This window comes from Semicossyphus pulcher, unplaced genomic scaffold (assembly GCF_022749685.1).
Source record: "Semicossyphus pulcher isolate SPU_LCO1_2020_fin unplaced genomic scaffold, fSemPul1.0.p SCAF_7, whole genome shotgun sequence".
NCBI classification, from domain to species: domain Eukaryota; kingdom Metazoa; phylum Chordata; class Actinopteri; order Labriformes; family Labridae; genus Semicossyphus; species Semicossyphus pulcher.
The window spans coordinates 3,314,234-3,332,918 of record NW_027211748.1 but is presented as its reverse complement, the minus strand read 5'-3'; the positions used below and the strand labels follow the sequence as shown (position 1 = coordinate 3,332,918).

The window sequence follows — 18,685 nt, the reverse complement described above, 5'->3', positions numbered from 1 at the left end:
AAGCAGAAACCTCCAGGGCTGAAAAAAAGCTGTGCCAAACCCTGCAGTTCCTTTCGTGTCCACTTGAGGCTGTCTCCAGCAGTGAGTTAAAATGTCCATCTTTACAGCAGAAATAAACATGTTTACAGCCTGGAACAAAAAACAGTTTGGGTCTCTATAGCTCATTTCTCTCTTCATGACAACTGTACGGGGAGAATCTTTATACAACTCACCTGTTTACATTATATTCGTCCCACAAGCTCTCTGAGCTTCTTTAGTCTGATAAACTCTGGTCAGCCAACACTACAAATACTGTAGAATCTCATGCTGTTTTCAAAATTCCATACTATCCTAGCAGTCCATCCTGATGTGGCCTAAATGTAGTATGCAATATGCAAACAAAAGCAAAATTTGCAGCATGCCAAAAATACCCGGATGTCGTACTGATTCGGAAAATCTCCAGTATGCATCGGACCAGTCTACCTCTCCTACTGTATCCCACAATGCAAAGCGCTGGAACTTCACAGCGGCAGTTGAAATGATGGACAGCAGAGGGGGGCGTTATAGCTAAAGAAGTGGCGGTATTGTTTACTTCCGCCTGGCATAGCATACTGCAAAATGAATTTGATAAGCTCCTCCACACTACATACTACCGTCGAATGCAGTATGTAGTATATAGTACGTTGTATATAGTATGTAGTAATATATAGTATGTAGTACAGCATTTCAAACACAGCCTCACTGTGAGAAACATGATGGTTAGCTTGCTCAGTAGCAGCTAATGAATAAGCCAAGGGAGCAGACTGTGGCGGGGCGGCTGTGGCTCAGTGGTAGAGTCGGTCGTCTTTCAATCGGAAGGTTGGAGGTTCGATCCCCAGCTCCCTCAGGCTACATGTCGAAGTGTCCTTGAGCAAGACACTGAACCCCAAATTGCTCCCGGTGGCATAGCCAACTGGTATTAATGTGATATCTGATTGACAGTTGGGCACTTTACGTAGCAGCCTCTGCCATCAGTGTGTGTGAATGGGTGAATGTGATATGTAGTGTAAAAGCAGCTTTGAGTGGTCGCAAAGACTAGAAAAGCGCTATATAAGTACAGTCCATTTACTGTTAGCTTGAACTTTGTGTTGAACTTAGTGATAACTTAGTGTTTGCTAACCCCTGGCTCCAGCTCCACCCTCTCGTCCAAATATGATCACTTCCAGACAACCAACATCATGACGACCAAACTGCCAAGCTCCAGGATTCAAATATGTGGACAGAAGAATGGATGACGTTACCATGGCTACGTTCGGTATTTATACAGTCACTAAATGTGCTTGTGTCTTTAACTGCGTAGTGTTGTGTGTGTGTGTGTGTGTGTGTGTGTGTGTGTGTCCAGGTTTTAAACAACTGATATTAAAACTTGCTCCAGTCAATCAAAACTCATTGATCTGTCCCATAACGCACCTGTACAGGGCAGTTTATCTCAGAAAGGAAGTGTGATTGATCCCACATGTCCTGCTGATTATGACATCATGACACACACACACACACACACACACACACACACACACACACACACACACAGAATGATAATTAATTCCAATTAAAAATGCAGATGAGCAGCAGATCTGTGATTACAGCGTCGGCTCCTTGTTGGTTTGTTCTGACGCTGAAGAAACAGGAAATGTTGTAATTAAAGAGAAACAGTTTTTATTTCTAATTACCCCCCATCTGTATCGTCACTCACACACACACACACACACACACACACACACACTGTCCTGAGACACTGAGGCTCAGGGATTCATCACAATTTACATGTGAGCTAATTAGCATGTGATGAGCTAATGACTAATAAGGGAGCTAATTACAGAGCAGCTTTATTACTCTGATGAAGAGGAGGAGAAACTGTTTCACTCAGAGGTGGAGGAGACAATACCTGAACATTGTGTGATGCTAACATGATTAAATCTGAAGTCACATGATCAAAACTGTTCAACCAGAGGATCAAAACTCAGAACAAACTGTCATTTTTTATTCTCATCCACTCTGCTCTCATTCTGACCTCAGTCTGTTCAAACACATTCTCTGTAAACATTGTGTTTCTGCAGTATCACACTGTAAAACATTTAAACTGAAATTTACTATACGGTATATGGTAACAGTTTTCCAGCAGTTTTATTTGTCAGTGTGCCTCATTTTGGAGTTCAGTTCCACTAAAAGACTGTTGACTACCTCTAACATGTTGGTACGTGACCTCTAATATGTTGTTCATTACCGCTAACATGTTGTACATTACCCCTAACATGTTAGTACATTACCTCTAACATGTTTGTACATTACCTCTTACATGTTGTACATTACCGCTAACATGTTAGTACATTACCTCTAACATGTTGGTACATTACCTGTAACATGTTGGTACATTACCTCTAACATGTTGTACATTACCTCTAACATGTTGGTACATTACCTCTAACATGTTGTACATTACCGCTAACATGTTAGTACATTACCTCTAACATGTTGGTACATTGCCTCTAACGTGTTGGTACATTACCTCTAACATGTTGTAAGTAACCTCTAACATGTTGGTACATTACCTCTAACATGTTGTACATTACCTCTAACATGTTGTTCATTACCGCTAACATGTTAGTACATTACCTCTAACATGTTTGTACATTACCGCTAACATGTTGTAATTAACCTCTAACATGTTGGTACATTGCCTCTAACGTGTTGGTACATTACCTCTAACATGTTGTAAGTAACCTCTAACATGTTGGTACATTACCTCTAACATGTTGTAAGTAACCTCTAACATGTTGGTACATTACCTCTGACATGTTGTACATTACCTCTAACATGTTGTTCATTACCGCTAACATGTTAGTACATTACCTCTAACATGTTGGTACATTACCGCTAACATGTTGTAATTAACCTCTAACATGTTGGTACATTACCTCTAACATGTTGGTACATTACTGCTAACATGTTGTAATTAACCTCTAACATGTTGGTACATTACCTCTAACATGTTGGTACATTACCGCTAACATGTTGTAATTAACCTCTAACATGTTGGTACATTACCTCTAACATGTTGTAATTAACCTCTAACATGTTGGTACATTGCCTCTAACGTGTTGGTACATTACCTCTAACATGTTGTAATTATCCTCTAACATGTTGGTACATTACCGCTAACATGTTGTAATTAACCTCTAACATGTTGGTACATTGCCTCTAACGTGTTGGTACATTACCTCTAACATGTTGTAATTATCCTCTAACATGTTGGTACATTACCTCTAACATGTTGTAATTAACCTCTAACATGTTGGTACATTACCGCTAACATTTTGGTACATTACCTCTAACATGTTTGTACATACATTGAACACCAGCTACACAGCAAGAAAACACATACATTAATTATAATACTAGCAAAAATTAAACAATTAAAAAACTCCTTCAGCCTCATGTTTAATATGATAACTAAAACTGACTGTGAGCGACTCTGTATCTCCTTCTGTCTGTTTGATAAACAACCATAATGGAATTAATTATTACTTGGTTTTTGTAAAAATTCTGCTCAGATGTTTTTTATATTATATGTTACTGCAGGAAATGAACAGGAATTGTCATTATTCTGAACATGTTTTAAATATATTAGAAATTATTTTTCTGAATGAGACAAGAGTTTGTGGATGTTATGATAATTTTATTTGTGTGAAAGTGATGAAACGATTCAAATGTTGCATGCTGCGTGTGTGTGTGTGTGTGTGTGTTAACATGAATGAGAGCAGATGTGTGTTTCTGTGTCTCTGTTGCCCTCTGTTGGCCACACACAGAACTGCACTGAGAAACAAAGCAGGACAACTTGATGGTTCAACACTCTGGAGCCCTTTATTAATATTATTAATTATTTTATTATATATTTTTAGTCCAACCTGACAGGAGTTCTGTTCATCAGTGTGAAGACATGCATCGGTGTAACAGGTATACATCAGATATTACCAGTCTGCATACAGAGGGTCTCTTATTGAACTTTATGAATTATAAACACACAGAGAACACAGTGAGAGGTCACAAAGGGTTCAAAACATCAGCACAGGAAATATCTGAGAGAGCAGGCTGACAAAATATACCTGAAATCAATCAATCAGTTCATCTTGATGTGTAGCTGTCCAGGACTAACACAGATTATTTTTAATACATTTATCTTTACAGTTTTTTTAAAAGAGAATCTCTGGATGTTTCCCTGATTATCTTTTATTGCATAGCTGAATATATCCTGAACATGTTCCTCTGTACTGATGTTCATCTTGTCGTGCCTTTATTGTGAAAGGATTTAGCCGTACAGATTGTGATCTTGAACTCACTCTGAATATTAAGACACCTTTATTCCATCAAGTTTCGGCACAAACAGATCTGTTGAGTAGGAAACATGTTCTGTATTAGAATGATCTACGTAAAGACTCTACAGGACAGTTTGTGCAGGAGCGTCTTTGGGTAAACTCTGTTTACAACATAGAAATATTTTTTTTACAACATTAAAGACACAAACAGTTTCTCAAACACAAGAATCAAAACAAGCTGCACTGCTTCTTCCAGACTGAAAGTATTTCTACTATGTGAGGAAAAATAAACTCTGTTCACACTCACTGATCATATTTTATTTTATTTTTATTAATTTTATTAAAACATTTTGACCGGTGACAGAGTGAAGAAATCTGACCGTCCCAAGCAGTCCATCTCCACATCTACAGAAAATATCAAATCCAATACACCAAAACACAGAGCTGAAGGAGGTCTGAGGAGGTCTGAGGTAATATACACTGCCCTCTGGTGGACAATCTATGTCACTGCAACATTAGTGAAACTTATATCAGACATGTACCTTTGGTATCTTAATGCAGTTTGTCACGTCAAGACTGACATGTAGATAAACTTCAGAGTGTTTCTGTCGGCTACAGGTCTCTGTCCTGGAGTGGACTTTACAAGCTTTATTTTAACATCATCACAAAAGGTGAAAAAGGTAAACATCATATTTTGCATATGCATAATATTGCTGTAGGAACACAGTGCAAGTCATCTTTTCTCTCAAGCTCATAAGTTATGTAATTCTGAATGTCTTTAAAGCCTCCACAGCCGATGACACCTCACGCTGCATCTCTCGAGGCTGCCGCCGGGCGCCGTCCTCGGCTGGTCTGGCCTCCAGTGCGTTTCCTGACTCGAGGAGAGGCGGGGCTACATCCTGACGTTTGGACACTCCTTTCCCCGTGACTCACCATGGTGGGGTGGAGTGAGGGAGAGGGAGGTGATGAGGAGGAGGAGGTGGGGGAAAGGGAGGTGGAGGAGGAGGAGGGTGAGGATGAGGATGAAGAGTAGGAGGATGAAGAGTAGAAGCTGTGTTGAGAGGTGGAGGCGAGGACGAGGCGATGCTGGCCCATCTTGCTGTTGCGAGGCCCGTGGTGGGCGGGGCTGATGTTAGCGTGGGATGGCGACAACACGTGGCTGGATGAAGGGAGGAGACGACCCAGAGTCAGAGAGGGGATCAAAGACTTGTGAGGAGGAGGGGGAGACAATGAAGGGGAGGACGGAGAGGGGGAGGTTGATGGAGCAACTGAGGAGGAGTTTTTCACCAAGGAGGAACAGGAAACAGGAAACAGGAAGGCCTGCTGCCCAGAGCCCAGGGCAGAGGAGGGAGGACACGAGCTGGAGTTTGAAGCAGCAGACGGAAGAGAGATTTTCCCAGAGTAGGAGATGGAAGAAGCGGAAGGAGAAGAAGCTGAGGAGGAGGAGGAGGAGGAGAGGTTTTGGAGGATATCTGTGGTGGCTGAGCAGTAAGGAGTGGAAGGAGAGGGAGGCAGGTGTTTCCCAGAGCTATGGCACAACGCAGGGATCTTAGAGGCACGCAAAGCAACAACTGTACGGCTACTATCCCCGACTGCTGCACTGCTGCTGCTGTCAGCCTGCAAACACATACCAGCAACACAAGTCAAAGCCAGCAACACGCCAAGACAACACCGGTAACATTCCAAAAGAACACCAGAAACACGTCAAGAAAAAAAAAGCAACACGCTAAGACGACAACAGAAACACGTCAAGAAAGCACCAGCAACACGCCAAGACGACACCAACAACACGCCAGGACAACACCAGCTACACGGCAAGAAAACACCAGCAACACGCCAAGACAACACCAACAACATGCCAAGACAACACCAGCAACACGCCAAGTTAACACAAGCAACACGCCAAGTCAAAACCAGCAACACGCCAAGACAACACCAACAACACACCAAGACAACACTAGCAACACGCCAAGTCAACACCAGCAACATGCTAAGACAACACCAGCAACACGCCAAGTCAACACCAGCAACACGCCAAGACGACACCAACCACTCTAAGACAACACCAGCAACACGCCAAGACGACACCAACAACACGCCAAGACATCACCAGCAACATGCCAAAAGAACACCGGCTACACGGCAAGAAAACACTAGCAACACGCCAAGACGAAACCAGCAACACGCCAAGTCAACACCAGCAACAAGCCAAGTCAACACTGGCAACATGCCAAGACAACATCAGCGATGCATTCAGACAACACCAACAACGCAAGTCAACGCCAGTAGGAGAACACTCAGTCTGACACTCACAGCTGTTGTTTCTGTGGCTTGAGCCAGACAATCCTTTTCTAGACAATATCAAGATTGATACAGTTTGATCATCTGAAGTGAGAGCCCGTCTAAGCACAGTATGAATAGATGGTGCTTAGTGACACACTGACCACAGTGCCTCATACAAGTTAAAGTCGTTTAACATAAACGTGTAGTAGGAGGAGGTTCACTTGGAATGGAAGCCCCTCTCTGCGAGGTCTTCAACTCCGACCTCCAGAAGAATGCAATGAAAGGAAAGGTACATGGAATCCGAGTGGGCGTTCAAGCCTCCATGGAATCGGCTGCAAGGAGATGTGGTCAGAAGGTTGTTGGTGCCTGTGCGGCAACCAATCAAGTCAGCTGTGGCACAGTGGTAAACTCGATTATCCTTCAAGTGACAGGTTGGCGGTTCGATCCCCAGCTCCCTCAGTCTACATGTCGAAGTGTACTTGGGCAAGACACTGAACCCCAAATTGCTTCCGGTGGCATAGCCATCAGTGTGAATGATTACTGATTGACAGTAATCATTGATGTTGACTTTGAAAAGCGTTAGTACAGTCCATTTACCTAAGAACTTGCTGATGGACAGCGGCAGTGATGAAAACTGCTGACTACGGAACCTTTAAGGCTTTGTTAGCCCAGGTGTTTCTGGAAGATCAGACAGGTATGAGGTGGCCAGGACGGATCTGGCTTCGGTTGTTACAGAAGGACAAATTCGGTTGTGGGAGGAATTCAGGGAGACAATTGAGTGCGTTCTGTCAATCTATTAGATGACTCTGAAAGTGAAAGCAGGGCTAAGCCAACTCTAACCCCCTCTAGCATTGGCGAAAAGCTCCTGGCCTGGACTAGGGATAAACTGAGACCTCCAGGCCTCCCCTAGCAGTGTAAAGCGGATGAGATGGAGTCAGCACCTCCAAGCCTGAGATCATGGCTCTCTGTGAAAAAACGGAGCATTGAGAGTTACTGCACCCAGTGTCAGTTCAAAAGTAAGGTAAAATGCATTGTCAGATTGACAGGTTGGTGCAGTGTCACCAGTAACCTGTTATAGTACTGAACCATCATGGTGAAGGGAGAGCTGAGCAGAATGAAAAAGGTTTTGATTTACGTCCCAAACCTCACCTGTACTGTGGGTAGTGACAGAAAAAAATAGATAAAAGCGGTTAGTTGTCTCCGCAGGGTATCCTGGTTCAGCCTTAGAGATAGAGAAATGAGCTCAGACATCCAGAAGTAGCTCGCAGAAAAGTGCTGCTCCTTGGCATCAAAGGAGCCAGTTGAGGTGGTTTGGGAATCTGCTCAGGATACCCACTTTAGGACCAGAACACGCTGGAGGGATTATATATCTCATCTGGTCTGAGCACGCTTCAGGATTCTTTAAGAGGAGCTGGGAAACATTGCATTGCCATTGTGAACCCCTGGCACCTGCTCTACTGACTGAGCTGAACCAGCGCCCCCATTAAACTCTTTTAAAGGTCAGAGTTCAGAGCTGTTGGCCATTCAAAGCAGTACTTTTAGTACTTTTCAATAGTACTTTTTCTTTCACTCACACATAACACGGAGGCACCTCTCTTTGTCTGGCTGAACAGAATTCTAATTGAATGATAATGTTTACTAACTACACCGGCTGAAGACAGAAGTAATCTCATGACTGACAGAATTCATTGCTTTTCCTCTTAAATGACTCGGGATCAGTTAAGAAAAAGAAATTGTGACAGAAAATACTTAAATGCATCTTTCAGAATAACCCTGAATTGTTTGCCATCGACCACGACATACTTGCAGTACTTAAACGATGACGTGATGTGATCAGTGATACTTAATCAGTTATTATTAATATTTGTAAATGATAGCTTCCATGACTTTCTGATGACTTGTTGAACACAGTGAAGACACTGGTCACATGCAGGCCACATCCAGGTCACATGCAGGTCACATGCAGGTCACATTCAGGTCACTCGCAGGTCAAGACCCACTCTCTGATCTTGACCATTGTTGTATCAAGACCTGGACACAGCATCGACGCTCAGCCTTGCTTCCAATGCAAAAAAAATCCCTTGTTGCCCAAAACACATAGACCTCAATTGTAAAAGAGAGATCTCTCAAGCTGTCGTCAGGACTCCTCCAACTGCAAACAAAGTCAACTGCAGTTGTTTTTGTTATAAATTATGAATCCACAGAGGTTTTATGTTTGTAACACTTTCCTTGAGTCGAGAAAAGCCATTTAACAACCTGTGACAGCATCACAATGTAAAGTCTAAGGGCACTGAGCATGCTCAGTGGGCTGCATACCCAGGAAGTAAATTTGGAACCTAGAAACGTTTTGCCATATGCTCCAGCTTGGAAATACTTAATGAACTGAAAAGGTGCCATCTTGGTATCCAGCTCTTAATAATCTATGCACGATTGTGACAGTGTGTCGAGTTTTGAAAGATAAACAGATAATGTTGAATCTGCAGCATGGTTATTACAACATAATCAGGTAGTGAGTCTTGACAGGAGTCTGCCGAGGTGAAGAGGAACAGAACACAGAAATACACGGACAGACTGAACTTCACAGAATAAGACAGATAAACTAAATTTAAACTCACTGCAAACAATGTGAAAAAAGTACACAGTTATTTAGCTCTTTTTCCATACTACTGACGTTACAATTACTGCATGTGTCAACACATTGCGTTATTACAATAAGAAATTTAAGAGTACCAAACATTCAAAGGAATCAGGTCTTTCTCAAATGTAACATAATAATTTCAATATATATCAATTATACAACTTGATGGTAAGCAGTATTTATCTAAAGACTCAACTGATCCATCTAACCTCTGTTCTAACAGAGTTAATTTACCTGGCTGGGCTGCTTCTGATTGGCCTGCTGGTTTTTAGGTGTCTTCTCTGAGCCTGCGGAGGACGAGTGACGAGACTTTGTGTGGGAACGCTGAGCAGAAGAGCTGCTGCTGGAGGTCTAGCAAGGAGATACATAAAAGTTAGAAAAGACTGGAGTCATTGAAAAACATGTAAGAGGTACAGTATTTGTAAGGAATCAGCTCCAACAAGAAGCAGGAAAAAGATTGAGGTCAGGGATGAATTCCAGGTTGTTTAAGGACAGTAGCACAGGGAACCCAGAGGCAAAGAGGAAAGAGACAGATCTGGAGAAAAAATATTGAAGTAAAGTGAATAAGGCCTTGCTATGAAAGATTTACAGAACAGAAATGAGTGTGCAGATTCAGACAGTCCACCACCAGCCCACCACCACTGCTGCGAGCAAGTTCACAGGTAGAAGTAGATCAGACCTGTTTCTTGGTGGAGGTTTTCCCTGTGTCTGGTGGAGTCTGAGGTTTGGCCCTCTTACTCTCAGGTGGATTTGGGCCCTTGAGAATCTGAGAAGCTGGCCTCTTAGAGGGGCTTCTCTCCCTTTCTCGTTTGACCTTGTCTTTGGGATGAGTTCCATCAGAGGAGTTAAAGGACGCATCAGGGGACTGAGGAGGTGAGGACACAGTGGAGGAGGGGGAAGAAGGAGCACTGATACCGTCCACACTGATTTCCAACAGTTTAATCGACTCTTCCAGACTGTCAATGGATTCAAACGCACTCCTGCAGAGCTCCTTTACCCGGATCTGTGACTTTAGGTCTCTGGTTTGGATGGGGTAGGAGTCATTGATGTCTCTGTCACATTCAATAACGTCACTCTGGCGGGATTGTTTGGTACTGTTGATCTCAAACCTCTTGGACTCCTTCGTGTGCTTCGTGGTCTCTATCACTGGACTGCTGTCTGATGCCATCTCTTCCTCTTCTTCATAGACAACAACCTCAAGAGTCTTCTTCCCTGCTTTGGTCGCACCTGTTCGAAGGGCCTGGCTGATTGCAGCCAGTTTGTTTTTGGGGAACTTGAATTTGAATTTCCTTTTGGTCTCTGTCTTCCTAAGTGGTTCAGGTTTCCCTTGGTCCTGGTTTTCAGGATTTAAAGACTCTCTAAGTCCTAAGCCTGACCTTATATCAGTGATATTTATTATGTTCATGCCCTGTTTTTGTTCTTCCTGCTGCAGCTCCTCTTCATCCATTAGGTTTTCTGGAGACAGTATCCTGTCAAGATCTTCCTCACTTTCAAAGATGGTTGACAATCGTTTATAGGCTGTTTGAAAGTCCATTGGCTCATTCAAGATGACAATGATAGGTTTCCTGTCAAAGTCATCACTGTACTCGAAGCCTTGGTTCTCATGTCCCAAATTGGTGGGTTCACTGGTGCCGTCTATAGCTACAGTCTGTGTGTCAGATCCAATGGTTTTGGTCAGGTCTTCCTCCTTGGACAGGGTCCTGACACTGGTCTTGGAGATTCTGAGGCCGATTTTACTGGTGGGAGGAGGAGGAGGCGGAGGTCCCTCATCGTCACAAATATCAGGACTCAGACTACCTCCATCTTCGGCATTCTGTAATTTGTCTTTCAATTCCTGAACAGATTCCTCCTGGTTCTGCTGCGCTCTGCTTGCTCTGTAACTCAGGTCGGGTGAAATAGGGTAACGTTTGAGGGCCGGAGCAAATGCTGCACAGTCCTGATCTGAGCTCAGGGACTCATCCTGCTGGGACTGAGCAGACATCTCTACCAAGCAGTCCTCTGCCGTGTTTTCTTTTTGTAAAGTTACGACTACCATCAGATTGGACTTCTTCTCAGCTTGTGCTTCTCTGACAGCCTTCTCCTGGGTCTGCTCAGGACCTGTTTGATTGTTGTCTTTTTGTAGAGTGACAATAGTTGTTAACTTGAACTTCTTCTCTGCTGTGGTCGGGGAGCACACCTGTCCAACAACATGCTTAGGAACATAATTTTCTTTTTGTGGAGCTGTCAGTGTTACCTCCTCTGTCTTTTCTGCTTTCTTCTGGGTTGGTGTTTTCACCTCCTCTTTCTTCTGGACAGTCTGAACGTCTGGTAGAGCTACAGGTGGGGGTATCTTCATCTTCTCTGCTATGGTCGGTGTTTTCACCTCCTCTTTCTTCTGGACAGACTGAACGTCTCGTAGAGCTACAGGTGGGGGTATCTTCATCTTCTCTGCTTTGGTTAGCATTTTCACCTCCTCTTTCTTCTGGACAGTCTGAACATCTCGTAGAGCTACAGGTGGGGGTATCTTCATCTTCTCTGCTTTGGTCGGTGTTTTCACCTCCTCTTTCTTCTGGACAGTCTGAATGTCTCGTAGAGCTACAGGTGGGGGTATCTTCTTCTTCTCTGCTTTGTGTGGTGTTTTCACCTCCTTTTTCTTCTGGACGGTCTGACCGTCTCGTAGAGCTACAGGTGGGGGCATCTTCATCTTCTCGGCTTTGGTTGGTGTTTTCACCTCCTCTTTCTTTTGAGCAGTCTTAACATCTTGCGAAGCCACAGGTAGTGGTTCCTCCATTTTCTTGACTGTTGCACAGTTAAAGGGTAACACTTGTTGAACCACTTCTGCGTTTCTATTCTTCTCAGGATTCACACTGTCTCTCACAACTTCCCTGTGTTGTTCATTGAGTTTCTGAGGGCAGGGATATGTATCATCCGGCTGAGGAGGTACCTGGGGTTCAGAAGGTTTCTGATTGGTCACTTGTGGTGCTTTAGTTGTCTTTAACACCCCTTTCAATTTCTTATTTCTGCAGGACAAGCTATTCTCATTGGACAGTTCTGTCGTCACCTATAATTAGAAAATGCAACAATAAACACTTTTTTAGCAAATTGTATTTTTATTTTTATTTGATTTGATTATTTCGACAATATTTACACACACACAAACCTAAAAAAGAACTTTAAAAAACAAAATCTATTGATCTTCTCTACATAAAAAGAATGAAGACTTTAAATAAAATTAGGATAAATACACTAAATACATTAATCATTAGTGTTGACTTTGTTATGCAGATGATACTCAATTATAGTTATACAACTCTAAGTTCAGACTGAAAGATTGAACAAAGGCTGAAAGACTGAACTGTGTGTGTGTGTGTGTGTGTGTGTGTGTGTGTGTGTGTGTGTGAGAGAGAGAGAGAGAGAGGTCATAAGCAGACATGTTGGATGTTTAACACAGTTAGACATGAATATGTGTGAAGAATCAATAAGCTTAGTTTAATCAGAGCTTGTTGACATTTTAGCACACACTCATTGTAGATACACAATTTCTTTTAGTATGTCAGAAAAATGTCCACAGCTGTATCTCCATCTCAAACACACCTCTGCTGGCTTCATCCCCCATAATGCATTTCTCAAACACCTGAATGAGAGGGCTGATGGTCCATGGTGAAGGGTATAGCTTTAGACATATGATGGATGAACACTTTTTTTCATTCATCAATCAGATTCATCAATCATGAACATACCTGAAGCTCCTTCATGAACAGACTGCTTTCTTCCCTGTCCTCCTCTTTGACCACCTGGTTTGCTGAGGCTGCAACAGGGGGGACAGCAGCAGGAGGAGCAGACAGGAGGGGTTTGGGTTTGACCTCTGGGGGCTGTCGGGGGGGTTTGGGCTGAGGGAGCATGGGAGGCTCTTGGTCTTTCTTAGCTTCATCCTGAAACAGAGTCATGAAAGACAAACTGATATAGAGTGTAACTGGGGTTTTACAGTCAACAGTTGTTTGCTTGTTAGTATAACCTGTTTAGCTTGTTTCTGGTTCACACCTGTAACAGACACAGTCACATGATGTTTGTTACTCTATGACTCAGAACTTGTTTACCACAAACTGACAGAGTGACATGTAATAATTTGGGAAACTCTAGACAGACAGATGGAATGTTTGGTTAGTGCTAGCTGGAGTTACATCGGCTAACTGCAAAAGAGTCAAAGATACAAAACGACTAAATACTTTCAAACAATCAATTCATTGTAGCTTTATCAAATTCACTGTTTTGATTTTAAAACAACTTTATTTAAAAAGACATTCTTAAAACAAAATTTACACTCACACACACACACACACACACACACACACACACAAAAAAACGTCATTCTAGAAATTCAACACCAGTGTGTAATGTCACACACATACCTGAGCTCCCAGCGGCTCTCTCCTGGTTAGCTCCTCCTCTCCTGACCTCGCTGTGCTCACACCTGAGCCGACTGCATGGAACCTGGAACGGAGTCATGTAATACTTCATATAATATAGTTATTAATAGTTTATTCAGTTATGTTATGTCACAAAAACAGTCAGTCAGGATTTAGAGACCACCATGGCACTGAGACAGCAGACAGAGGACTTCTCTCTGTACTCGTCCTGTTAGATCTTAGTGCTGCTTTCAACATGTTAGACCATCACATCCTGTTACAGAGACTAGAACAGTTAATGTTCATTACAGGATCTGCATTAAGTTGGTTTAAATCTTATTTATCAGATCGATCTCAGTTTGTTAATGTTCATGATGTGTCACCAAAGTTAGTCATGGAGTTCCACAAGGTTCTGTGCTCGGACCTCTTTTCACTTTATATATGCTTCCTCTGGGTAACATCATGAGGAAACACTCCATTAATGTTCATTGGTATGCAGATGATACTCACTTACACTGATAAAACAGTAAGTTCAAACCAAGTTATTTAAGTGGACAAGGAGCATTGTCATAGAGAACACGCTCGGCCAGGTGTTCTGAATACAGTTTATTAAAGTTAAATCTCTCATCCGCTATCTCTCTCTTTCTCTCTCTCCTGCTCCCTCTCTCTCTCTCTGTCGCTCTCTCTCTCTATCCCTCTTTCTCTCTCTCTTTTTCTCTCTCTCGCTCTATCCCTCTCTCTCTTTCTCTCTCTCTCTCTCTCGCTCTCTCCCTCGCTCTCTATCCCTCTCTCTCTCCCATCAAGTGTCTTTAGATGTGTATTCTCCATGAGTCTTGGTTCTATTCGAGGTTTCTGCCTGTTAAAGGAAGTGGTCTAGACCTGCTCTTTTTGTAAAGTGTCCTTAGATAACAGAATTGATCGATTGATTGATTGATTGATTGATTGATTGATTGATTGATTGATTGATTGATTGACTGATTGATTGACTTCAGTCTGTCAGAGAATTGTCTCTGCTGGTGATAATCTGACCTTCGAGGAGGAGGAGGAGGAGGCGATCTGCCCGCTCTGTCTGGACTCTGCTTCAGCTCCTTCTCCACACTGGAGCGACGAGGTTTCTCCACCTGAGGCCGACTGCTGCGCTCTGAGCTGAGAGGAGCTGATGGAGGAGCAGAGGGAGGTGCTGTTTGGCCAGCTGTGGGAGGCTGTGAGGCTGCAGTTGCTGAAAACACGTGTATGGTCACATAAAGAGTAAACTCATCAGGGCTGCCGTCTTTCTGCCTGTTTATCATCTAAAACGTCTGATCCACTTCCGTCCTCCTACTGTGTGATCCGTGTGGACCTGTCCTACATCTAACACACTTGTTCTTTGTGTCACATGTATCAGCTGAACAGAGCTGAAAACTACATCACATATTAGGTCCTACTGTCAGAAACTGTTAGTTCCTGCTGTCAAACAGGATAAACAAATATCGGAACTGACTAAAACAATTAAACCAGCCTGTTTGGAGCATGCTCAGCGCACGTGTTTATTTACCTGTGTCTGCAGGTGTTATGTGGGAGGAGTCAACGCCATCACTCAGCCTAGCTGGGACTTCCTGCTGCTCTGAGGCTGCAATGCACACACACACACACACACACACACACACACACACACACAGGCACATTCACATAAGGTGATAACAGTGTAACCTAATAAATTATATATTAATATCAGATATAAATCATGTTTCAGTGCTCATGACGTGAATCTCCACACGTGATAACCGTGAAGGAGGACACGATCGAACCTCTCAGGATCAGAACGTTTGAAATGCGTCACATATATAGACATAAATATATATATATATATATTTAAAGATTTTTATACATTTTGTTTACTTTACGTTGCTGTGTTTCAAGCTCTGATGAAGGACGTGCTGATGCTGTTTACCTTCATACTGAGGTTCATACAGTTATTATTCAAGTTAGAGACGTTAGAGAGGATCGTAGATACCAGCCTGTTCCATGAGGTCTGATGTTTTCTCATCAGTGGACTCAGCAGGTCTACCTGAAAGTGTCAGGCCCTCACTTTTTGTCTCCGGTGTGTCCTGAGGTGTGGCCTGCTCTGACTCTGGAGCAGGTTTCAGGCCGAAGCTCCTGTCCTCAGAGCGCCCCCCTGTGGAGATGGACCTCTGAGGGTCAGGGTGTGTGCTGGTTCTGGGAGGCTGAATAGCTCCAGGTCTGGTTCTGGACGGGTTCACCGTGCTGGTTTCTGTACTCTGACTGCCCTCTGGAGGCTGTCTGTGTGCAGTCTAAGGAGGACACACACACACACACACATACGACACACAAACGAGTTAGACTTCTGAGTTTATAGTGGACTCTAAAACTTATCTGAGTGACTTGATTGACTGAACAGCATCACGTGTGATGATTTACAACAAATGCATTGGTCTGAGTTTCCTGGGCCGCTAAAATCACTGCAGCAAAGACAAAAAAAGCTGGCTGCAGGTTAAAACAGATGCGTCACTGATCGGGTCTGGATACGACAGCATCTGCATACATAGACATAGAATATTGGATATTATACCTTTTAAATAAAGCTTTTTGAACCCGTGATAAGTGACGGTCTAGATAAGTTTGTAAAACCTTACATGAAAGGGCTAAAATTATTTTGAATAATAATAACAATCATTGTTATTGTTATCATTATTTCAGGGATGCTGAGATGAAGTTTCCAATACATGTAACCAAAGTGCTTCTGGTCTGGTCAGAGGACTCTGCTTGTCTGACTGATCATCAAGTGTTTAAAGTGTGTTGGATGTTCTGATCTAGTGTCCTCACAATGCCACAAAAACAAGCATGTGTGTGTTACAGACTGACCTCAGTGTGAGTGTGTGTGAATGTTAAGGTCGACTGATCAGTGCAGCTCTCCGGTCCAGGTCCAGGTCCAGGTCTCCTCTGCAGGGCAGGGCTTCCCTCTCTGCTGCAGGGGCTCACCTGTCAATCACACCTTTGTATCACTGATCACTTCCTGTCATGTTAAATCCTCCCGCTGATGGACCAATCACAAAGCTCATACCTTGGCCACAGTGGGGGAGTCTCGTCCATGGGTGGGGGTCAGTGGGGGGCTGGGGTGGTGCTGGTGGGAGGGCTGGACCCCTGTGCTCTTTATCCTGCGGACCAGGACAGGGGAGGCGGAGCCATCAATGCTGACCTCAGAGGGGGGAGGGGCCTGCAGGGGGGGTCTGACAGAGGAGCGGGGCTGAGGTTTGGGGGAGCTCTGGGAGGTCTTCAGGGGACCCTGATCCGCCTCCTTCAGAGGGACCTCCACCTGCGTCAGTCTGCCCGGGGGGGTCGACTCTGACACACACCTGTACGGGGGGGGGCAGGGTCAGTTTCCTGTTTAACTCACCTGTTATAAGGGGGAGGAGCTATCTCAGTGAGGGAGTGTACCTGCGTAGAGAGCTGAGGGCCTCAGTCAGACCTCGGACCCTCTTTAACATGGCGTCCATCTTGTGAGGCTCCTCCTTCAGGAAGCGCACCGCGTCCACCTCCAGCCTCAGCACGGAGCGGAGCTTCACCTGCAACTCTGGAAATTCACCTGGAGGACAGGTGAACAGACACAGTGACCTGAAACATGATCTTTACTGTTTGTCATTGGGTAGAATCACACAGGTCTGTAAACACTGATCAGCTGACCAGGACGATCAGGCGATCAGGAAACAGATAAAGGTAAAGCCCGGATACAGGTGGATGTAATCTGATAAATATTCAAAATCATAATTCATAATAATAATTCATAATCACAACGCAACTTCAGCCACACGCACTGAAACAGATCAATTATATGTGACGATCATTAAACTCTCCTCGTACCTTTGAGGACAGCCAGAGCCTCTCCGACCCTTCGTAGGTTCACCGCTGCTTCCTCCACATCTCTCAGAGTGATTGACAGCTGGCCTGGACTGGAGAAGGAGCTCCTCTGCAGATGGTCCACATAGTCCTCCAGCTCACTGACACACACACACACACGCACACACACACACACACACACACACACACAGGGTTTAAACACATGTCTCATAAACTGAAATATTACATTACCTGGACTCACAGGTCTGTGTGTGAGTGTGTGTGTGTGTGCTGAACACACACAGCTGAAGTGACTCTGACGTTTATGATGGTGTTTGGCAGCTAATCAATCCTCAGACCGGTTCAGATATCAACATGTGTCCTGGGTGATCGGATCACAAGTGGACAGGTACAGGTGTAAACACTCCCAGGACTAGGTCCGATCAGAGCAACCTGCTCTCTGCGGGTGGCTTTAACATGTAGCATTAAACAGTCTGTAAATACTAAATCACTGCAATATTCTTGTACATTGATCAATCTTCACCATCAGCTGTTTGCATAAAACATGTTTGTTCTGAGTTAGTGTGGAATTCATCCAATTTTAAAAAGTTCTATTTTATTTCTCTGGAGACACAAACGTTTCCTTTACCTTCCAAGCTTTTGTTCGGCCTGCTGTTTGTTTGCCCGGTGAATAAATGTCTGCATACATAATACATGTTATATTAATGCAGCTCATTAACTCTGTATCTTCTGGTCGCATTAACATTACTAACCATATATCTTCCCGGGAGTTCTTGTGCTCCCTTGTCTTGAAGGTTCCTGGGGATTGTTGCTGCGGACCACCTGCTGCTGTGGACCTGCTCGACTGTAACAACTACTAACATCAGCCTTCCCCATAGTATCATTATTGTTGCTGCTAATGCTAATAGTAGACCTGTTGACTTCAACTGTTACAATTACGATTACCTCAGCCTTTATCATTACTCTGCTGTTCTTGCTGATCTTTACACTTGTGTACCACTATTATTGGCATCAAAACCATAAGTATATTATGGTATAGTGTATTATCTGTTGTTGTTGTTGTTGTTGTTGTTGTTGTTGTTGTTGTTGAAACAAGAACATATGTTGTTGTTTTCTGCCAATGTGCTCATGGTGATTCATGTTGGGTCTCTCTATAACAAAGAGTACGCTCTACACCTGCTCTGTCTGGAAAG

General features: G+C 43.6%; 1 protein-coding gene across 1 annotated transcript in view; it reads right to left on the bottom strand.

Annotated features, from left to right (window-relative positions):
• Positions 1-4,638: 4,638 nt before the first annotated feature.
• Positions 4,639-18,685, bottom strand: part of LOC138611161 (sickle tail protein-like) — a 50,777-nt gene continuing 36,730 nt past the window's right edge. Inside the window, exons 13-24 of the mRNA XM_069684134.1 lie at positions 17,496-17,632; positions 17,073-17,220; positions 16,699-16,990; positions 16,500-16,616; positions 15,706-15,928; positions 15,172-15,246; positions 14,667-14,856; positions 13,641-13,722; positions 12,972-13,163; positions 9,932-12,292; positions 9,487-9,603; positions 4,639-5,490 (exon numbers count right to left, since the gene is read on the bottom strand). Of these exons, the coding sequence (XP_069540235.1) occupies positions 5,464-5,490; positions 9,487-9,603; positions 9,932-12,292; positions 12,972-13,163; positions 13,641-13,722; positions 14,667-14,856; positions 15,172-15,246; positions 15,706-15,928; positions 16,500-16,616; positions 16,699-16,990; positions 17,073-17,220; positions 17,496-17,632 (3,961 nt within the window). The 3' untranslated portion in view covers positions 4,639-5,463. The remainder of the gene's footprint in view (positions 5,491-9,486; positions 9,604-9,931; positions 12,293-12,971; positions 13,164-13,640; positions 13,723-14,666; positions 14,857-15,171; positions 15,247-15,705; positions 15,929-16,499; positions 16,617-16,698; positions 16,991-17,072; positions 17,221-17,495; positions 17,633-18,685) is intronic.